At 33.5% G+C, this 21980-nt stretch overlaps 1 protein-coding gene across 4 annotated transcripts; it reads right to left on the reverse strand.

The window, feature by feature from the left end:
• Window positions 1-636: 636 nt before the first annotated feature.
• LOC123197814 (nicastrin) lies at window positions 637-21727 on the reverse strand. 4 transcript variants are annotated; one of them, XM_044612228.1, is made up of 16 exons: window positions 21462-21727; window positions 20210-20320; window positions 18891-19005; window positions 16559-16641; window positions 16379-16455; window positions 15861-15938; window positions 12525-12596; window positions 12327-12400; window positions 12027-12159; window positions 11817-11888; window positions 10905-11024; window positions 5745-5816; window positions 3723-3863; window positions 2714-2798; window positions 2179-2611; window positions 637-1164 (listed from the first exon to the last, which is right to left on the reverse strand). In XM_044612228.1, the coding sequence occupies exons 1-16, from the start codon at window positions 21523-21525 to the stop codon at window positions 900-902; spliced, it is 1995 nt and encodes a 664-aa protein (XP_044468163.1). In that variant the 5' UTR covers window positions 21526-21727; the 3' UTR covers window positions 637-899. The 4 variants fall into 4 exon arrangements, with proteins under 4 accessions (XP_044468163.1, XP_044468162.1, XP_044468161.1 ...); XM_044612227.1 differs by having other exon boundaries at window positions 20210-20332; XM_044612226.1 differs by having other exon boundaries at window positions 12021-12159; window positions 20210-20332.
• Between the last annotated feature and the right edge of the window lie 253 nt (window positions 21728-21980).

Consider the following 21980-nt stretch of genomic DNA (forward strand, 5'->3'; position numbering starts at 1 on the left):
TTTTTTTTGGTAAGTAAGGGTCCTATCTTTAAGCCAGAAAACCCTGAAGATTAAGATAATTTTGTTTAATTACATTTAAAATCGATCAACTGAAAAAACCTGACAGGATGTAACTGATGGTTTTCCGAGAGTTGGTGAAACATTAGATTTATGTTAAACTTTAGGAGAACCATCTGATAGTAGGCTCTCCGTGTCTCTCTGTCTTCTTTTTTTTTTCCCAATTTGGGAAAAAAAAAATTGATTGGCACAGACAGCTAGGGTAAAAGGGGTGTCGGCATAACTTATGGCTGAAATGGGTAGTGCCGTTCAACATTTCGACTTGTGCTGTTACTTGAAGAATCCGAGGAAGGGAAAAGGAGAGCCAATCAGTTTAGGCAATAGAATTATCTTATTTCACAAGTCTTGTTTTAGTTTTTCTAATTTTCGCAATTAAAATATATCAAATTCACTCATTCTTTCCGCAAACACCAATGAAGATATTCAGAATCTTTGATGCCACTCGATCCACATATTTTACTTTCACTCTAGGTAATATATATAAAAATCCAACAAAAGAACAACCCATAAATAATATTCAGCAAAGTATGGTTTATTTGTAACAATTAAATATTCAAAACGATTTTTAAGATCACGAGGTGGACGGTCCAACCAAAACTATATATTCTAATATTAATAATGAGCAATAGTATTAACTGACAATCAAAATCCAGTGAGGCAACGGTTAAAATAAGAATGTGCTCCAGCTTCAGTGAGGAACAAAGCATAGCAATGATATTCAAATGTACAAGGATCCACCTTAATTGACTAAACTTCCCTCATTTTCATAAAAGTAAATTTCAAATGTCATCGTAATCTCTAGAGACTTACTTTTTATTGGCTTCAGAATTAGTACTTTTACGTCAGTCCTGCTTCAACGCCTTTGTGATGAATCTTCTTGTAAGAACTATTGCCAGGCATGCCAAGATTGTGATGGTAACACCTCCAAGCAAAACAAGGCGGTCATAAGAAGCATTCTGTACAGTGTAGACCCTGAGTCCAATTACATCCCAATTACTCTCTGTCCAAACAGGATCTACCAACCCCAACGGATCAGATGAGTCTGACGGCAATACATTCCATGTTCCAGATTCAAATTTTAAACGGGTTGAATATGCTGGAACATACCTGTAAAATCAGCATGACATTAAAATTGGGAGACATAACTAGGAGTCAGTGTCCAAATAATTTAGACCCCAAGAACTACTTGCAAGAAACCTAACTAATTCAAATGGTGTAACACATTAAAAGCATGAAGTAAGGCACATAAATGGTGTAAACATATTGTAAATATGGCATTGATGAGGTTTAACTGATTTTATGCCACATACAAGGTCACCGTCAAACCACATGACCAGTTTTAAAATCATGTATACATGATATAAAATTTATTTATCATTTCCAAAATCTTGACAGTTCTCAATAGTCTCAACAATATATAGCAATTGAGCAGCGTGTATAATGTAACACAACCAATCTGCCAGACTAATCAGCACTTCTCAGATAAAGACTGCATACATCCACTAATGACTGTCAAAAATAACCGTTAAACAAATTATGTGGAGGCCGGAGACATAATCAATTTAGACTGTACAACATGTTATCTAATAACTATAAGCAGAACTGTTAAATAAATTAGGTACTAAATAACAAACTAGGCGTGTAGAGGGCAGAGATAATATCAACATAGAGATAATACAGCATAGTCATCCAAAATAACAGTTATAATATTAGGTAGGCAGATTCATTATCAACTTAGATTATAAAGAATAAGATGAGTTCAGAAGAAAGCTTGGTCCAGAGTAATGTCAGAATGTCTTCTCTTTCTGTTTCAGTGGTAGCCTATCAGGTGATGCTACATCCTGCTCTTATAAGCCCATCCAACCCATTTCCATTTTATGTGGGATGTGAATCAAGAATATAAAGTAACCTACCCATAGGCCCATGACCTTATAGCAATGAGATCTCCGTACGTAGCATTGGTAGCAGAGATGCATTTGACCGGAATTTGGAAATATGATTCAATCAGAGAAGTGTAAAAGCATTGTTCATCCTAACACTACCTGGTATCTACCTCTATTCAACTCATTCATGTCACTTGGGGAACATTTTGCACTCAGTAAAAACTAGCTTGTAAAGTACCTGGTTGTAGATATAACACAAACTCCCTTTCCTTCTGTTTCCGCTCTAATGCACACTTCATTGTTGGTGCACCCTCGTAAACAACTTGAGCTAGCATTCTCCTTTTGAATGGATGTTACTTCGGCCAGAAAATTCAAAACAAACCTGGAAATATCATCCACATATCCAGGATTGGAGGAAGGCTCACCAATGACAACACCAACATAATGATTTGGGCAGGCATTGTCAGGAGAAATATAGTTCTTCACAAGCTCACAAGACAGACCCGGTTCGCAGCTCAATAGACAACTCATAAGTTCTTCAACAAGAGACACATTTACATTTATGGAATCTAAAACAGAGCTACCTAAATCATTGTTTTCGCTTGCAAGAATGAAAAGAGAGCGGGCAACAAGAGAAGCAGCTGCCACAATGGCAGACGAGTTCACATTTGCTGGATCAAAGATTCAGATTAAATGTTAGGGTTGAGACAGCTGTTTAATGATTAAAATATATCATGTGAGAAACATGAGTAGCATGATATAAATACACTCACATAAATCATCAAGGTGACTATGGTAGAACTTGTTGGCAAAGACTCTATCAAAATCCTCTAATACAACTCCAGAAGTCTGAGAGCGCTGTCAAAAGAAAAACATAGCAATAACGTTATAATCCTTTCAAGCATATTGTAATTTTGATGCTAGATACCACTAAGTTTCATTCCTTTATGATGTCATCTTTTTTATAAATAGTTATGAACTTTGCAGTTTGCGTATAAGAACATGTTATGAACATAGCAGATGAGAACCAGTACTCCAAATAAAACAGTAAATTGAAAAGGGGGAACAGATGAAAGGCATTGCAAAAACTCTTCAATATCAGTGACCCTTGTTAGGGCTGCTATGGCATAAAGCACTCCAGAAATCTAACTTATAGAACATCTAGTTTTACCCAAAAGGAAGTCTCCAAGGACATGTAGATGAATTCAGAGCCAAAATATTATTATTGAGTTGGAAGAACTCATATTTGAGAAATGCTTTCTCTTGTAATTAGATGAACCAAATCATGATAGATTTTGGGGATATTAGAAAAAGGCATATGGTGGTAGAGAAGGCTTGACTATATGATTGAATGAACATCAGTTGTCCATTTGTTTCTATAGGGGTAAAAGAGATTATGTAGAGGTAAACATCAATAATGTTGGCAGGATCACCATCACCTTATCATCTAAGCCATGAAAAAGTCAAGTAAAGTCCCATCAGCTAGCGTATGTCCACATACTTCAACGAAGAAATCAGAAGTCAACACAAGGTACCAAATTACATATATACTAAATAATGAACATAAATATGGTAAACCATTCTCAATGGGACATCTCAAAATCTAATTGATAATATACAAGAAAATAATTACACTAAAATTAATTTATGTCCTTGTTTGGGACAGAAACAAAACTACTTATGGTTGAATCAAATACAGTGTAACTCATCCAAATAGAGAAAAACAGAAAGGAAGTGTGAAAGGAACAAAAGACAATAATAACTTCAAATTTTCTGCCAAACCTTTCTCAGGAATGCCATCAAGGATGATGGCGGTATCCCAGGATTTGAGGCATCAGCTGGCAATACTCTAATGTTTTCAGATTTTAGTGAATCTTGAGCACGCTGTAAAGCATCCAGTGTTTTATTTGTGGCAGATGAAACCTACATGAATAACAATTGGAACAAGGAAATAAAGCCTCATCACTTAGCCAGAAAGAGAACAAAAACTAAAATAAATTGAAGAAAGCAAGCAACCAAGGTCAGTCAATTGTTCATATTCATACAAACTAACAGAAACACCATAGAAAATAAGGCATAAAAGAAGTCATACAGCAATTTCTCAATTAGACCCTATAAATCCTAAGAAAATAGCACAATTAAATTTTATGACTAAACTGATTGGAGTAGAAAAAATTCACCATTCAAGCTATTTATATTATTGAATGATAAAATATTTCCAATTTCATCCAAGGAAACTTCAAATTTGTTCTGCTATGATGAAAAATTAATATAATTACAACCTTGGCTAAGTCACAAAATGGGATATAGGGAATTCCAGCAATGATTGACAACATTTTCCCTAATTGACAAGAATCTGTTACATGCCCATAAAAATAGAAATTATTAGACGTTGTTTTGCAGCTTCTGCAAGAGCTGACTGCATTTATCATGATCATACATTTTATCAATAGGATATTATTTGATTCAATTTACGTGTACAATATGAATTAGTTAATTCAGAAATAACAATCTGTATCCTTCCCCTAAAGTTCTGTATCCATTTTAAATGTCAGAATGCCTATCGATCTATTGATCTCCTCTTTCAACTGCAAAAATTTAAACATCAATGCAGGAAAGCTAATTACAAAGAAGAGAGAGAGAGATTAGACAAGATATAAGCCTACCAGTTGCTTGTATCAGTAGCTAAACAGTAATTGAATCACTTTAACGTGAGATGACTAGAATAATTTAAGAAAATAACCTAGCATGGTGCAAGCAATCAATACTTGAGGAACAGTAGTGATTCAAGAAGCAGCTATGTCTTGTCAGATTGAGAGCAAAAATCAATGTAGTTTAATCAATGAACAAAGCCAGAATAAACTTTAAGCCCCACTAACTTCCTCAAAAAGACCCCGTTCTATAATTATCTTACTCACAAAGTTTTCCTGAATTAAAAATTGCTTAATGAGAAAAAAAATTCCAAGGTACCTCCATATAATTTTTATTATTTTAAAAACAAAGTACTTGTACCCAAAAATCACAAAACATCAAGTAAATCATATATTATAACTTTTATGGTCATATATAATACATCTATTTGAAAACCATTAAAGTTGTGGTTTATTTAGTTTGTTAAGATCTATTAATCATTTTCTACCAAGAGTTCTATGAGGTAAAATAAGGATTTTTTTATTCCTTTTTTTCCGAATATAATATTTTTTTTTTTTCTTTTTGAACTCACTGTAATATTATCATTACTAAAAGAAGAGATATAATATCATTCATAAATTGAAAATATGACACCAACACTCCGTTCCCCCCAACCAAAATATTAAATTCCAAACCCCTGCATATTAATTTTATTTACCGATCACACAGCCATACCCAGGCGAAAGCTGCATAGTATGGAACTTAATGCATTGCATATTGATCAATGTCTTGTTCTCCATTTGTATCTGATGACCTACCAGATGTAATTACTTTTGGATTTCAAGCATAACACTTAGCTTGAGAACTACTCTGACAACTGCTACTTATTCAAATCAACAATCACCTCACCTAATTTTGCATTTTTGCTTAGTCACATCTGCCAAGCAGTTACAGCAGACTACATCTCCTCAAAGATTTTTTTACTAATATGATTTTTCACTACCAATAACGTTTGAATACCATAAGCATATAAAGTGAGCTTCACTTATTACTAAAAATACATAAAAATAAAACAAAAGAATGATCATAATCCAAAATCAAAATGTTGAAGAAGATTATAATAAATTGTAAAGATTAGCACAACAGAAACTTAAGAAAATTAATGATTCTCACCCCTGCTGTGTGGGTAAAAAAGGTTTTGACCCCCTGATTGAAACCCTTTCCAACAGATCCAATTTCCATGACCTTCACAATATGTCCAGCAAAATATATATTAGCTTCTTATAATTTTTAACTGACTTAACAAACGTTAGCATGTTAAGGAAAAAAGATCAATATATCAGCTCTCTGTCATATAAGAGAAAGAAACAGAGAAAAAAAAAGGTACAAACAAAAGGACAAGCTACTTGCAATACATATTGCTACAAACAAAATTGGAAATGAAAAGATATATTCTTCTTGCTCTAATTAAAATCTTCCCCTAATTTCCATCTCGTTAACTAAGCCAATACAAAGAGAAAACCTTTAGGCAGACACAAAAATGCCAAACAATCTTGTTAAAGTGTATATTGTACATTTAATGTAGTAGATTCATAGTAAGGATATTATAGTAATAGGGCATTACATTGTAATTCCTCTATACTGTTTTATATTCTCATGATAATGTGTATTTGGGGACTTTTTCTCTCAACCTGGTATCAAAGCATACCCACCCACCTGTTGGGAATTACTACCAGCAATGAATTTAATGAAGCAACAGAAAAATTTGAGACAGAATATGGAACATTTTGGCAATTCGAGAGGCCTGCACTCTCCCTCAATTTTTCCCACTATCTCTGAAATTCTCTGATGTCCCTCTGCTGCTTTTTCCTTCTTTTTTATATACTGCTTTTGTGCTTTTTCCTTTGCTCTCTCCCCTGTTGTCCATGTGTCCCTCCTTTCCTTAGATTACTCCACCTCATTACTACCACACAGCCTTCTCCATCAAATGCAAGGCCAATGCACAGTCTTGTACTCTAATAGGCTCCTTTATTTGGATGCCCTTCTCTACACCCTCAAGGAAACCACTGTTAAAATTATTGGCCTTAATCACCTTGTTTGGGCTCAATTGTTTCAGGTTTTTGCGACTACTCAACACAAACTGTGCCCATGAGAATGGCAAATTGATGATTGTGTTATCACCAACTGAATTCTTAGCAGTCTCCATGAATCAACTACTCTGAATGTGGTTTTTATCCCAAACACCAAGCATATGTGGGAATCTCTCAAGAGATGTTTGGTAATTTCAAAAACATCTCTTGTGTTTTCAAACTTTAAGAACAATCTGTTTGCTTTCCGTCAAGGTGACCAATCTATTACTAAATTATATGTTTCTCTTTTAGCTATATTGGATGAACTTGATCTCCATCAACCAATTGTCATGCATGCCACCATATGAAAAATTATCGTGAGGTCTAACGATTGCCAAATTTGTCAATGCACTTCAATCGGAAATTGTGGTCCAATTGCGTGGTGTTATTCTTGGTGGTGATATTGTTCCCACACTAGCAAACACCTTCTCCCTGGCTCAACCTCTTGTCAGTGGAGTTGCCCGACTGCTAGCTGACATTAGCCCTTTGGCGCTTCTCACTATTGATCACACATGTGACCGCAATTCTCCTCTAGCAAGTCGTGCACTTGGCTGCCAACCCATTCCTACAAGAGGTTCTCATGGTAGTTGTATTCATTGTGGGTGCCTTAATCACCCATTGGAGCAATGTCGGGCCAAATTTGGCCGTACAAATTGGATCGACTTTTACCCTAACACTATTGCCCATGCTTCCTCTTTACAGACAGTTGTTGTCATTGCCATTTCAGCGTCTTTTGCAATTCTACTACTTACCTTAGATGATCCTATAACTTTCACTACAAGTATTACCTCTTCCACTAGTCCATAGATTCCTTGGGTGCTCGATTTTGGTGTCTCCTTCCACATGACTGATAGGTCTAAACCTTTCTCCACATTGTCATCTCCTCCACAGCAGTGCAATGTTACAGTGGCTAATAGCCACCATGACATTGTGTGGAGTATTCACACAATTTCGTTTACCCCAATGTTATAACTTCAAAATGTCCATTATTTCCTCAACTTCCTATTAATTTACTTTTTGTTAACCAACTTACAAAATCTCCTAACAATTCTATTGTCTTTTCTCCTACTACATGTGTTTTGCAAGATTTGCAAAGTAGGACAATTGGCTTGGGACATAAATTGACTAGTTTATACTATCTCATTGGACCTAATGATCTGCTAGACTACCCTCGTGCTAATTGCCTATAATGTTTGTCTAGCACTTTGGCATTGTAGGTTAGATCACCTATCTCTCAAGAATTTGCAATTTATTTTAAATTCTAAAATAACGTCTACTTTACATTGTGAGTGTTGTCAAATTGGAAAGCATCATTGTACTTCCTTTCCAGGTCATTTTGAGGTTACTAGTTTTTCTCCCTTTAAGTTAGTACATTCGGATATTTGAGGCCCCTATCATCACCCGTCTATCTAAGGTTATAGTTACTTCATTGTTTTCAATGATGACTAAACTCGAATCACCTAGGTCTACTTGTTGCGAGATTGTGTCCAAATGTCTGATATACTTAAAACCTTTTACAAAGAAAAAAGACCAAATTTTCTATTTCTGTTAAAATTTTGCGTACTGATAATGCTCTTGAATTTGTTCATCGTTTGATATCTATTTTTCATAATAATCATGATATTCTTCATTAGACTACCTATCCTCAAACCTTCCAATAAAATGGGATGGTTTAACGTAAACACATACATTTATGGGATGTAGCCCAGACTCTTATGTTTCATATGCATGTACTCAAGTATTTATGGCCAATGCTATTCTCACCGCATTTTTTTTATTAATCACATGCCTTCATTTGTTCTTCAGGACATGGTTACTTTTAGTTGTCTCTATCTACATAAAAAAAAAATTTCCCTTACTCCGTAGGTGTTTGGATGTATTTGTTTTATGCATAACTTAAGTCCATGGCTTGACAAGTTGGCTCCTTGTGCTATTAAATGTGTTTTTGATGGTTATTCTCACAAACAAGAAGGTTATAAATGTAATGACCATAGACTCACAAATTTTATGTGTGATGTCACAATTTTTTAGAACAAACTATATTTCTCCACTTCTAGATCTCCAAAATTACAACCACCGCCACTACCCTCCTGTCCAGTTATTCTTTTGCCACCACATCCATCTCCTACCAAGCCATTACAAGTCTATACCCATCATTGACCACCACAATCATTAGTTCCACCCCAAGTCGAGTTGGCCTCTACTTTACCTGATCCAGTGAACGCACCCCTCCATCCACTGATATCTAATCTTGACCTTCTTATTGCTCTACACAAAGGTAAGTGTGTCGTTCGCTTTCCAATTTCCAACTAAGTTTCCTATCACTAGCTAATTTCCACAACTAGGGATTTTGCCTTGTCCTTGTCTCTTGTTTCTATTCCCAAGGACTATCAAAAGGTGCTTCAATCGCCCAAGTGGAAATCACTATGGATGAGGCGATGCAACCTCTTCTCGCGCAAGGTACATGGACATTGGGGTTGTGATATCGTTTACAAAGATAATTAAGAGTTATCTTTGTATGCTCTAGCTTGAGGGGAGTGTTAAAGTGTATATTGTACATTTAATGTAGTAGATTTATAATAAGTGAAGCAGGACAAACATAATTGGGGTTGTGATATCGTTTACAAAGATAATTAAGAGTTGATATTGTTCAACAGATGAAAGAATAAACAAGAACAATGCTTAAGAATGCAATGTTTCTTGAACCAAACTCATCTGAATTTTATTAAAAATCCAATAAATTTATAAAACTGACTATTGAATTACAAAACTCATTTATATAGGTTTACTTTTCTTAACTAGACTAAGAAAATTTATTCAACTAGGAAAACTTATTGATACTAGATTAATTAAAATTAGAATTATTAATTAATTTCAAATTCTAGGAAACTATTATTCTAGGAAACCATTATTCGAAGAAATAATATTAATATACTTCTAACTAAATTGAGATTTTCTAAACAAATAATCTTAAAACTCTTTTTTTTTTTTAAATTAAAATAAGAATCTTTAAAGACCAAATGATTAACCTTATAATAATAGAAAATTGACTTTAAATTAAAGACTCAATAACATTAAGACATCTAAATGAAATTAAACTAAACATTCCACAACTAGGAAACTTAACATGATTTGTAATATAAACATGCCGTTTCATGTCGCATAAGCATGCTACATGGCTTTACCATGTCACGCTAAACATATTGTCACATCATCTACTCATTCTCCCTCTTGCCTTTAGTTCGTTTCTTCATCGTCTTTCATTTGTCTTTTTCCCTACCTTTTAACTCGGATCTTCGTTTGACCTTTTTTTCTTTCATATTTTAGTTTTGTTTTCCTTCCACAAGTTGAATGTCTTGATCCCCATCAATAAGGGTATTATAGTAATAGACATTACATTGTAATTCCTATATATATTAATGTAAATTCTAATGATAATGTGTATTTGGGGACTTTTCTCCCAACTATTCCCCACTGAACCATATAACAAGTCTAATCAAACCAAGATAACTTGCCCCACATTTGTGGCAAAGAAGACTACCAACGACTTCAACAGAGCAAATCCATATGATTTAAACCATTTTGAAAGTGTCCTCTACTTTAGCCTGCTTAACAACCATTCACAATATTTACCTTTAGCATAATAGCATTGCAAAATTAGAGTCCTCAAATTATGAATGTCAAAAACTAAGAAAGAACGGGGTATGGAGGAACTCCTTAACCATAAGAGACAGTAACAAGTGAGAGGACTACAAAAGTCTAAATAAAGCAATGAAAAGCTAGGGTAAATGCATGAACCCAAAAGAAAGCAACAGCCAGTTGAGCATCATAGTTTACAATGAATCTGCCATTTAGAACTAAAATTTAATCTGATTCCAGAGGTTTGCCATTAATAATGACAAGGATACATCTAAAACTAAAATAGCAAAAAGATATGGAATAAAATCGACACAAAGATTGAACAACATTAGCTGAAAGTTAAAATAAAAATGCAAACCACCGCCAGAAGGGGGAGTTCGATCCATAAAATCATCACAGCTTTAAATTTAAGTCCTTTTTTTCTGAAAATTATGTTTAAATATGTCTGAGTTAAAAGCGTGCATGTGTTTGAATGCATAACACTCTTAACAGCAATTCACTGTGACAATAACGATACTCCAGATTATATCACGGGGGCTCAACTTTATCAAGAATAGAAGTATACCATCTCAATTAATGAGCCATTTAGGCCTTTAACAGCATCAGACTGCTGATCAAGCTCAAGTAAAAATCGCCTGCTACCAAGGTAACCCCAGGCTTCTCCAGTGACAACTAGAAAAACAAGCTGCATTAAAATCAGGGAATCAATTAACAAACTATTTGCACCAATTTTATAACATACCATAAAAAATTGATCAGATGCACACTAGAATGCCATTTTATAAATTATTTGCATCAGAATTATATGATTTCTTGAGAAATCAAGGAAAACCTTAGATCAATAGGATATTTTAAATTCCAAAGAACACATTTTACTGCTGGAAAAGGATTAAAATTAATATATACTACCTCTTTTTCCAGCACAAGATTTGATGTAAGTTTGAGGTTTCTAGAATTTATTTAACCACCATTAAAATTCCCTATACCTAACTAATATATTTTTACAAAGAAAAGAAAGAGTCTAGACAATTCAACTCTTAACTAATAATTCACTTCTTTTCTTTCTTTTTCATATAGGAAATGTAAGATTTGAGTAACTAATAAAGAAATACAAAAGTGGACCAAACATCCACAAGAGCAAAAACACGAAGTGTTTTTACTGCATGAACTAATATAAAAGTATTTCACAGAAAAACAATCGTGGGTTTGCAACAGTGTCACATCAACATTCATGGCAACTGTGAGCTTTCTATAAATGATACCAGATCATACAACCTCCAGTAAAGAATCAAAATTTTCAGCAGAAACAATTGAGGAAGTTTCAAACAACATCAATGACAACAGGAAAAAAGATCAGTACAGCTTAAAAAAGGTGCTGACAAAAATTCAACAAAGGAAAAGATATGAAGTGCAGCCAAAGAATATGTTGAAGATTATAATTCCTCCTGTACTAGAAGGAATACTAATTTAACAACACCTGTTTATTAAGGTCATCCAAACCATCCAAACAAGAGAGAGCATCAACTGCAGCCAGCAATGAAATCAAACCCTAAAACATGTCAGAAACCCTTATTAATCACCAATAGAATAAGGACTATAAAGAAACAAGATTTCACAAATTAAAGTTGCAAGACTTGCTATAGAGAAACAACATTTTACAAGTTAAAGTTGCAAGACTAACACTTACAGATATTGGAGACTCTGCACCAATGCTTTTGTCACGAAAAAATGAAGCAGAATCCATGGAAACTACTGACAGTATAATGGGCTTGGACTGGTATGACAATGAAGTATTAATTGGAGGGAGAGATGACCAAACACTGCCCTTCATAATCACGATAAAGAAAATTAAAAATTGAGAAAAAACTAACCTCTAACTCTATTCATGCCAGTAACATAGACATCCACAAGAAAGGACTATATATAAATATGTATATATGTGCATACATATACAAACACATACAGATACAAAAGAAAGGTGTCTCACCTGTATCCACCTAGAGGAAGGCAAGTCTCTTCTTTTAAGCAAGATTCTGAATCATGGGTTCCAGCTTTTGTTGTCTAATAGAAACCAAATTTAGTAAAAACAACAAATAATAAAACATATAAACCTGCAAAAACTCCACTCAACATATTCATTGACACAAGGAAAGTCACAGACATATTGACACAGAAGATCAAATACCTGCATCACTAGATCAAACTCGGCAACATGAGCTGTATAAGAGTTCTTTCTGTTCTCATTCTTCAATGCCGCCTGCATAGATAATTAATGGCATGAGATACAGATTAGACCAAGACCATATATTAACCCTTTTAGGGAGGAAAAACAGAGCTCCATCAAAGATCAGTTAAATTTAAATAAATTAATATAGAAAAAGGAAAGCATGGAAAAAAGAAAACCAAAACCCTTGACCTTATGTCTCTGTCAAATCTCTAAATGAATTAAAGATTAAGTGTATCAGAAGATTACTTGACACCAGTTGTAAACTTGTAAAGTTTTATAGATGTGCTAAATCTCTAACATCTGAAAATAACAGACATAGGCACCATAACTTCTTCTTTTGATAACATGAAAGTCCTCCAATGAATTCAAATTCAAAACTTGGGCCTTGCTGAACCATAAAATCTTTAGGAAGAAGGAATCTTGTGACTTTTTAGTAGGTGACCCCAAGGAGTCAAAGTGTTGACCTTGTGAAAGCACACCATGTTTAACCACTTGACTGAACCCTTATGTTTACATAAAGACCAAAACTTGTCAAAATTAAATCACACTCCTTGAGTTTTCGACAATATACCATATCATAGGCAGTTTTTTACATGAGAATAGAAAGTCAAACAAGAGTATTCTCTGTCAAAAGTTGGAAAAGTAAAAGCCAAAAAAAGCCTTTAAGCTTAAGGGCTTTTATCATTTTGTGGACAGCTTTTAAGAAAGTCTTTCAAAAAAGACACAAGTTTGAGAATAACAAAATGAAACTAAACATAGTAACTGTCAAATTTAACAAAAAAAGATAAAAAGACAAATGCCCCTAACTAATATCTTAAAAAATAATATAGCCAAAATTTTTTACCATTTAATTATTATTATTTTAATCTAAATTTCTTTTCCACTTTGTAAACACTTTTTAAAAAATAAATTATAGTCAAATACCATAATTGAAGGTGATAAGTGGAGGTGGCCCTTGGCCAACACAATTCACCTAATGGAGATGGAAAGATTAATGAACTTTCGGCCAAACAGAGATGAAGACAAAAGTGTGTGGATGCCTAATAGAGATGGAGTGTTCTCTATAAACACAGCTTGGCATGAGCTAAGCAGGAAGAAGGTTGAAGTTAAATGGCACAACTTGGTTTGGCACAAGAATTACATTCCTCAACACTCCCTTGTTCTTTGAATGGCAATTAAAAAGAAATTGTCAACTAGAGACAAACTCTTTAGGTATGGCATCACCCAATCCTCCACCTGTGTGTTTTGCAATGGCTCAAATGAATCTCTTGATCATCTCCTCTTTCAATGTGATTTTTGTAAATTCATCTGGGAAGTTGCTTTGAATTTATGTGGTAGAAGTTACAATGCTCAATCTCGGGATGATTAAGTTGAGAAGGTGGCGGTTGAGCGGAAAGGTTCTAACACTAAGAATCAAATAAGCAAGTTGGCTCTTGGTGCTACCACCTATGCAATTTACTGTTACTAATAATTTAAGAATAATTCCAACATGACCATTCACTGTATTTTGCTAGTTTCGATTAATAAAGCAATTGGTTACCCAGGTTTCCATCAAACTTGGTATCAAAATGGTATGATTTTTAGAATGGGCATAGTTGATACAATACAAGACAAAAATGGAAAATAGAGGTTTGTCCAACGATTAACACAATTGGAGATCCAAACAATGTGGACGAATAGAATTTGTCTTCATTGTGAAAGAATAGAAAAACCAAATTATGACTATGAATATAAATCATGGGTGGTTTTTATGGTGAAGGAGGATGAATTGGATGAAGACAACGTCCTAGTTATATTTGACGATAAACAAGAGGAGAGAGAAACCCATTTGGTTAAAATGAAAGATTCCAATAGAGAAGCACCAATTTCTGGTGGTGAAGGAGCAATTTTCGGCAAATCCCAAGCTGATTTGGTTGAGATGGTATATTCTAGAGGAAATTCAATTGCTTCCAATGAAGCCCATCCAACGGAATTTGTTCAATCACTTTAATCTCATGGTTTCATATTGAAAAAGTTGAAAAGAGATGAAAATAAGGAAGAAGTTGAAGAAAAGGGAGATTGTATCCATGAAACACAACCCAAACAAGAGACCCAACACTGCCTAAACCAGTTATGCATCTTTTGTTCACACATCAACCCTTCTATTTCTAATCCACCACTCAATCCAATCCTCACACTCAATTATCTAAGCCCACCCTACATATATTTGACCCAGCCCAATCATCATTTAAACATTCCAAATCCAACCAGCCCATATACCCATATCCCAAGACCCAACCCAAAAGCCAATTGGCCAACATTAACTCAAATGTTTTACAGACAGGCCAAAGTACACCGATCCAACCCAACTTACTTCAATAAACTTCAACTCAACTGCCAGGCCCAAGCCCACGTAAATACAGCCCTTCTATGAACACCACACTCTCAACTAAGCCCACTTACTCCACACACGTATCAATTTAGCAGCATAAATGAACTGACAGTGGACATGCATAAAAACCCCCGCAACCATTTTCCCATTTTTCACCTTGAGGACAAGGTGAAGCTTCTAAAGGTGAGTATTGACAGGTCACCCATTGTCAAGGTCTAGTGTAATTCCAACACATGGCAAAGTGGTTGGATAAGCATAACAAATTATGTGTTCAAACTGGAAGATTGGTAGGATAATAAAGTAGATAAGCTATTTGAATAAGGTTGTAGACTCAATTTGAAGGGGTTGCTGCACTTATAAATAATTGAGAAAAGTTGGCAGTAAACATCAAGGAAAAAGTAAAAGGAATTAAGGGATAAAGGGCTTTGGCCTAGGGGAAAAGTGGCATCTCTATTGCTAGTATCCCATTTGTTTACTCTTTCTAATAATTTAAGAATAATTCCAGCATAAACATTGACTGTATTTTGCTAGTTTCGATTAATAAAACAATTGGTTGCCTAGGTTTCCATCATTTTCCAATAATAATTTGGTTTCCTTATTGTGTTAGGGCTTCCTATTGTTCGCTATTTAGAGTCAATAATACATTGTAAAAAAATGGATTATTCATAAAGGCAATAAATATAATCGTCAAAACTGGAGGAAGACACCCCTGCAGTGATCCTTTATATTTTCTTTTTCAATTTCTGCATTTTTATCATTAGAACCCTAACATACTCTTTAAAGACTCCCCAAAAAAACTATTTTTAATTCCCAAAACAAACTAAATACCAAACACATAAGACTTATAACTGTAAAATACAGCAACAATATATCATTGATGTGATACCAGTGAAGTGAAACAAAGTTTAAAACTACATGTTTACCTCCCGCAAGGTCAATGTGCTACTCTCAGGGAGTAAGAACACAGGAAAATCATATGCTTTCCACATGATTCCAGATCCCTGCAGATGCAAAGATGATAATGCTATAGCTTGTCAATCAGAATGTTAAAACACTATCAAGAAAATTGTGCATTCACCTAATATGGTGAAGTACTATTACCCATAAAAGCAATAAACACAGTCTGAAGGTCACATGTTTTACATCTCTTTAAGGAACATAAATTGAATATACAATGATCATTTCATAATTATCATTTCATTACAAATTCAAAGGGTAAAGAAATATCAACTATTTACATGAGAAAGTTTTCATGGATGATTGATTTTTCACATGTCATCCTACTATTGGATTAAGAATTGTTGAATTAATAAAGAAGCTAGCAAAATTAGCAGCAGATATTGAGGTTATACAAAAAGTCAGATAACAAGAAGATGAGTAAAGCGCGGTCAATAGCAAAACACTCAATGAAGTTTTATTTACTTGTAGATTAATAGCATACATTTGAATTCCATTCATAGTCAGTATTATGGTATGGTGCAAATTCGGCAAGCGGAAACTTGTGAGTTGGAGAGAATCCTACAAAACAGAAACTGCAACTGTCAGCTGATTTCTTAAGTATATCCTTCATTCACCATGGTTTCTACAAAAAGACAGAATTTCAGTAGATAAGGGCATTTACCATTTAATTTACTTCGAATCTCAGCACCTGATTCAACTAAAACTCCACTAATATTTGAAGCAAAACTTTTATCACTCGATATTCTGAAACAGAAACAAAAATCTGACTAAAGCAATTAAAAAAGAAATATATCTTCAAGTATTCTCCTTGTACATATTTTTTCTCATCTGCATGACAAATTTTTTGGTTTCTTACAAAATGTGTGTATTTGTGATCATGTATGGGTACAGGTTAAGCCATTATAACACAAATTTTGAACACTAATTTCTAGCAATAATTATTAGCTGGCCAATAAAGCAATTTAATAGAGCTGAGAGAGAAGTTACAGCTAATAATTATTAAAAGCAACTCGGCATCATAAAAATATCCAGACATGGAAAACTTAACTTTTATGGAGATTAAATGTTCTCCAAATAAGCAGTAAAAGCAATTAGTTATTTTATAGAAACCTCCAGTGAGGAAACCTAGCTTCTTTTTTTTTTTTTTTCCTCTTTTAAAGGAAACAAGTACCATATTGAAAATGAAATTAAGTTAAAACTGGAGGACCACAAGCCATCCACAAACTCAATGCTTTCGGTCATCAACGCTTAAGAAAGAGTTGTATACAACTCTTTTATGGTTAGATAACTGTATCCATATACTTATAAGGAATGATCTCTTTATTTTTCTTTCTTGCTTTTTTTTCCCAATTATATTTCTCATAACTAAAGAAATAAGCACCACGGAATTTAGAATAATCTATATGTATAAGCAATTAGAATAGCTAATTTGTCCAATCATATGTGTATCAGTATAGGTAGATAGAAAATCATTCAGCACAAGCTTAGTAACTAGCATCTCCTAAATTACCCATCATCCATCAAAAGAACTCAGATCAAACAACAATCACATCAGAGAAGGGGACTGGACAGGAAGGTAGAGGAATTCATCTAGTGTAGTACCTCTTCTAATCCTCTGCTATCAAATGACAACCAAATTCGAGCAACAAATGTTGATCCTAAAACTCTATAAATTTGCTTACCCCATGTAGTCCCCAGTAAAAGGAATATAAATAAGAGAAATTTTTTTTTTTTGGCTAAGGAATCACATAAACAAGCCAAAACTTCACATGATCCTACCACGTTAAACTCGGGTAATATAGGCACAAATATTTTGTTTGAGCTCTAAAGATTAAAGCTGATTTTGAATGGCAAAGTCACGATGTAAGATAACACATGGATCGATCTCAGCTGTAAGAAGAAATGAACAATAACAAGATGAAGGTCAAGTGTTAAACATTTCCATAGTTGGCATACAAGCTTGCATAGGCAGCCTCGATAATATGTGTACTACAATTTCACAACGATAATACTCCACCCTGCTTTTTGGTCAATGCTTCTTTACCTTGATGGATCTTTTTTTCCCTTTTTCTCACAGAATGGGTAGACCAGGTGACTAATCATCACTTTACCAGCCTTTCCACATGTCACTTTATTCATGTCATAACATTTAATTTTCAGTTTTAAGGTGATTAAACATCACTTTATTAGTCTTGACGATGTCATCATCTAACTGGTTTTTATATCATTTTATTTTATTTTCAATTTTACTTTTCCTATGCAACTTTTATAAGTAAAGTTACTTAAATGCCCTTGCACATTGTTGAGGCTAATAATGTTTGACCATAGATGTGGCATTTCTTAAGGATTTGAAACTTGTTTACATTTAGTACTTTTTTTAATTTTTATAACTTTAAGAATTAAAACACAAAATTTAATTGGCTTCCAATTCAACCATCTTTCATGGTAAAAAACCAGCCAAAAAGAATCTAAAATTCCATTTATGTCGTAGATCTCCCATACTGAAGATATCAGTTTATGGCATTCAGGTCAGATTCACAGTAGATTCATGAAGAACCAAACCAAAATCAAATTATGATTGCTGACAGTTTAACACAATTTAAATCTAACAGATCTTAGATATCTGACACCTATGCTTTTGCTCATCAATTAAAATCTGTATCAACATTTGATTACAAAGACCTAAAAGAAAAATTAAAATTTTGTTGCAAATTACACAAAATTTCACCTATACATCTATTATATTTCTACTCTACAAAAATTGATTCATTAAGTAGTCATAAAATTCATAACACAGTGTTATAATACTTTGCCTACCAAAGTCATGGACCAAGGAAGGCTTCATGAGCACAAATACTGAATCTCTTGTTCTTTTTAAACAAATAATAATAATATTAACCAAAGAAACTATTCTCTCATAACCTAAAAAATGAATGCCTAAACAAAGATAAAATAATAAAATCAAATATATGCAAGTGAACAAATACACTTGCCTTTGGAATAAAACTTGAACTTCATCCAATGATACCAAAACAGCAGATGGCTGGTTCAGCTCTTCCGCTTTCTTAAAACTAATAATTGGCGCAACAACCTTCTCTCGTCTAGGATCTGAAAAGAATAATGCACTGTTATAACCTCTTCTTTATCAGGACAAAGCTATTATTCAAGAAACAGATTAAAAAGTATACACTTAGTAAACTAGCTGCCTAAGATTTGAGATCAAAAAAGACATAACTAGAGGCTTGAAAAATAACTTAAAATAAGCCTTCAAAGAAAGAAATAAACACTGGAAGGCCAGGAAATAGCCACTTCAAATTTAAAGTGATTGAAGAAAAGAAAATATCTCAAAATTTTAGAGAAAAAGGCCAAGACGTAACCATACCCCATAAAAGGTGAATCATTACCCTTGTAATCTTCAAAATTCTTTTGTTTTTCTCAATCCAAATGTAACTATCACTAAAAACTCTTAAGGTTGGTCTTATATTGATAACATTGTTTGATGTTGGGCTAACATCCTAGAAAGTTCTTTAATTTGGAAACAACTTGTGCGTATCAATGAAATCATCCTTATATCCAAAAAAACCTCAATTGCTTATATGTTCTAACTTATACATTGGGCTAATCTTAGACTCTATAACCTTATTACTGAGAAACCTTATATACATACACACATACATACATATATATATATGGCCTAACCAACTAAGCATCCTTGGGGACATATCAATGAACGAAACTATGGCAAGAATTATGTTGAACCCACGAATTAATATGGGAATATGCAAGCAAGTACTTCTATTAAAGCCATCAAAATAAGTAGCACCTAAAGATTTAAAAAAAAGAAAAGTTGGAATAGCAAAGCAAAAATGGGATGAGAAATAAGTTTGTGGGTGTTGAGTGAGATTTACATAATTATGTGCAAATATGAATGATGTGAATATGGGAGAGAAGGAGATTTATAGGTTTTGACAGTTAGATCAACAGTTGGCAATTGAAAGTAGGAAAAAGAGATAACCTTTTTGCTCAACCTTGATGCTCGTAATCATAAGATTGGTTTTACACATTTTCTTATTGTAGAATAATAAAATATAAATGTCAAAGGAAAAATTTTGTATAAACAAAGTTTCTTGGAATTAACTTAAAACCTGGGTAAATTATCTTTATCTTTTTTTTTTGTTTCTTTCTCTTCGAATATTCTAATACGTATATACCAAATAATATCAAAAGTTCACTATAAGAATAATTTGATTGCATGAAATATCCAAGAGGTAAATTACTCTAGCACAATCATTTAATCCTTCAAAGATCTTACTTGAACAACCAATCTTCCCAGAGAGATTGAGTAATCGTACACATGGGAATCCATCAACAACCATGTACATTGAATCCCAAAGATCAGGAATTGACTCCATTGAGTTTGACTCTGCCAAAGTTGCTAGACAAGACAAAGTTAATATCAAGATTTCTTAGAATTGATCCGCAATGTACAGTAACAACTTCATTAAAAGCAATTAAACATAGCCAAGTTCTTGGTTATGTTCAATCATTAAGGTTAACATCAAATCTATGTATGAATTCTTGATCACTGCCAGCACAACAATTTCAGTCAAACTAAAACTGCTTACTAGTTTATTCATCTAGACAAGTCATTCCAAAATATTTCAAAACTACAGAGTTCCAATAGATATATTAGCAGTCTTTACATATAATTTATATCTATACAGTTGTTTAAAGATACATTCCTCAATTGTGCTGCCTAAACATTTTTTATAGAATTTCATATGAAGCAACCACATTTTTGTCAATGCAAAAGAATTTGAGACATCAAATCTCTGGATTCATTCCAGCTAGTAACTAAGAAAAAAAGTTAAATAATAGGAAGCAATTGAGGGGAGGAGGCGTTCCTAATGTCCTAAACAAAACTTAATAGCTTCATCTTTGCAATGTAAGAGATATACACTCTGATTAGAGAAAAAATAAAAAACTAAATAATATCATTACAGAATTAAAACATAGAAAAAATATAAAGAAAGGGTTATCGCGAAAGCAGTTCTATATCCAAAATGTGTAAATAAGGCATTCAAGCTTTCATTTCGAAACTAACTGATGCAGTAATGGCAATAAATCTTTCGTTAGCGAAAAAAAAAAAAAAAGGCAATAAATCTTTATGTAAGGAGGCACAGCGTATCATGAATATGCAAGACCGTATCCCATGATCTCCTAAAAGAAAATGTAAAGACCATGAGCTAAGTTTAATACTCCAGTTTTGACTTGTTACAAATTCATTTGGTACTAAACTTGACTTCTAATCAAAGTCAATTAATTTTGACCATGCTCAGCTTGAAACATTCACAAAATTGAGTGATTGGATCCCAAATGACATTTAATGAAAATTAATTGAATTCAATTCAATTATCCAACAAACTAAAAACATCAAATAAAGGCACAACCCTAATACATTCATACCGAAATTCTAATATGGTCTATCTATCTGATTGAAATAAAAAATTCATATTTAACGAAGAGAATAAGTAATTAAGGAACTGCAAAGTAAGTGTACCGACCTGAGAAAGAGAGACGAAACTGAAATTTGAAGAGCAAAAGAATAAAGAGAAGCTTCATGGCCATGGCGTCAATCCTTAATGGTTTATTTTCTAAAAACGAAACCTTAAACCATGGCCTTCAATAGATCGCATACAAATTTCAAAGGCCTTTTCAAATTGAAATGAACTCTTGAGTTGACCCAACCGCTGATTCAGTTTCTTGCGAGGGATTTTTTGTATTTTCACACCCAGTCTTCGCTTCTGCTAAATGTCGCACTGCCACACTGTACATATATGACCCATAATTATGTGTGTACGGCTCGGCTGAGAGTTGTTTAAATCAAATAAAAAAAAGTTTAAAAAATTTTTAAATCTAACTTTCCATTTTAGATTTTAAAACAAACTAAATTAATTAAAAAAATAAAATTTGATATAATTTGATCATATAAAATTATTTACTTTGAAGTCTTTATCTCTCTTTTCCTTTATCCAATCATCTCGGAGGAAGATTGGTGGTAGAAAACCTCAAGATTGGTGGAA

This window comes from Mangifera indica, chromosome 15, assembly GCF_011075055.1.
Source record: "Mangifera indica cultivar Alphonso chromosome 15, CATAS_Mindica_2.1, whole genome shotgun sequence".
Taxonomy (NCBI): domain Eukaryota; kingdom Viridiplantae; phylum Streptophyta; class Magnoliopsida; order Sapindales; family Anacardiaceae; genus Mangifera; species Mangifera indica.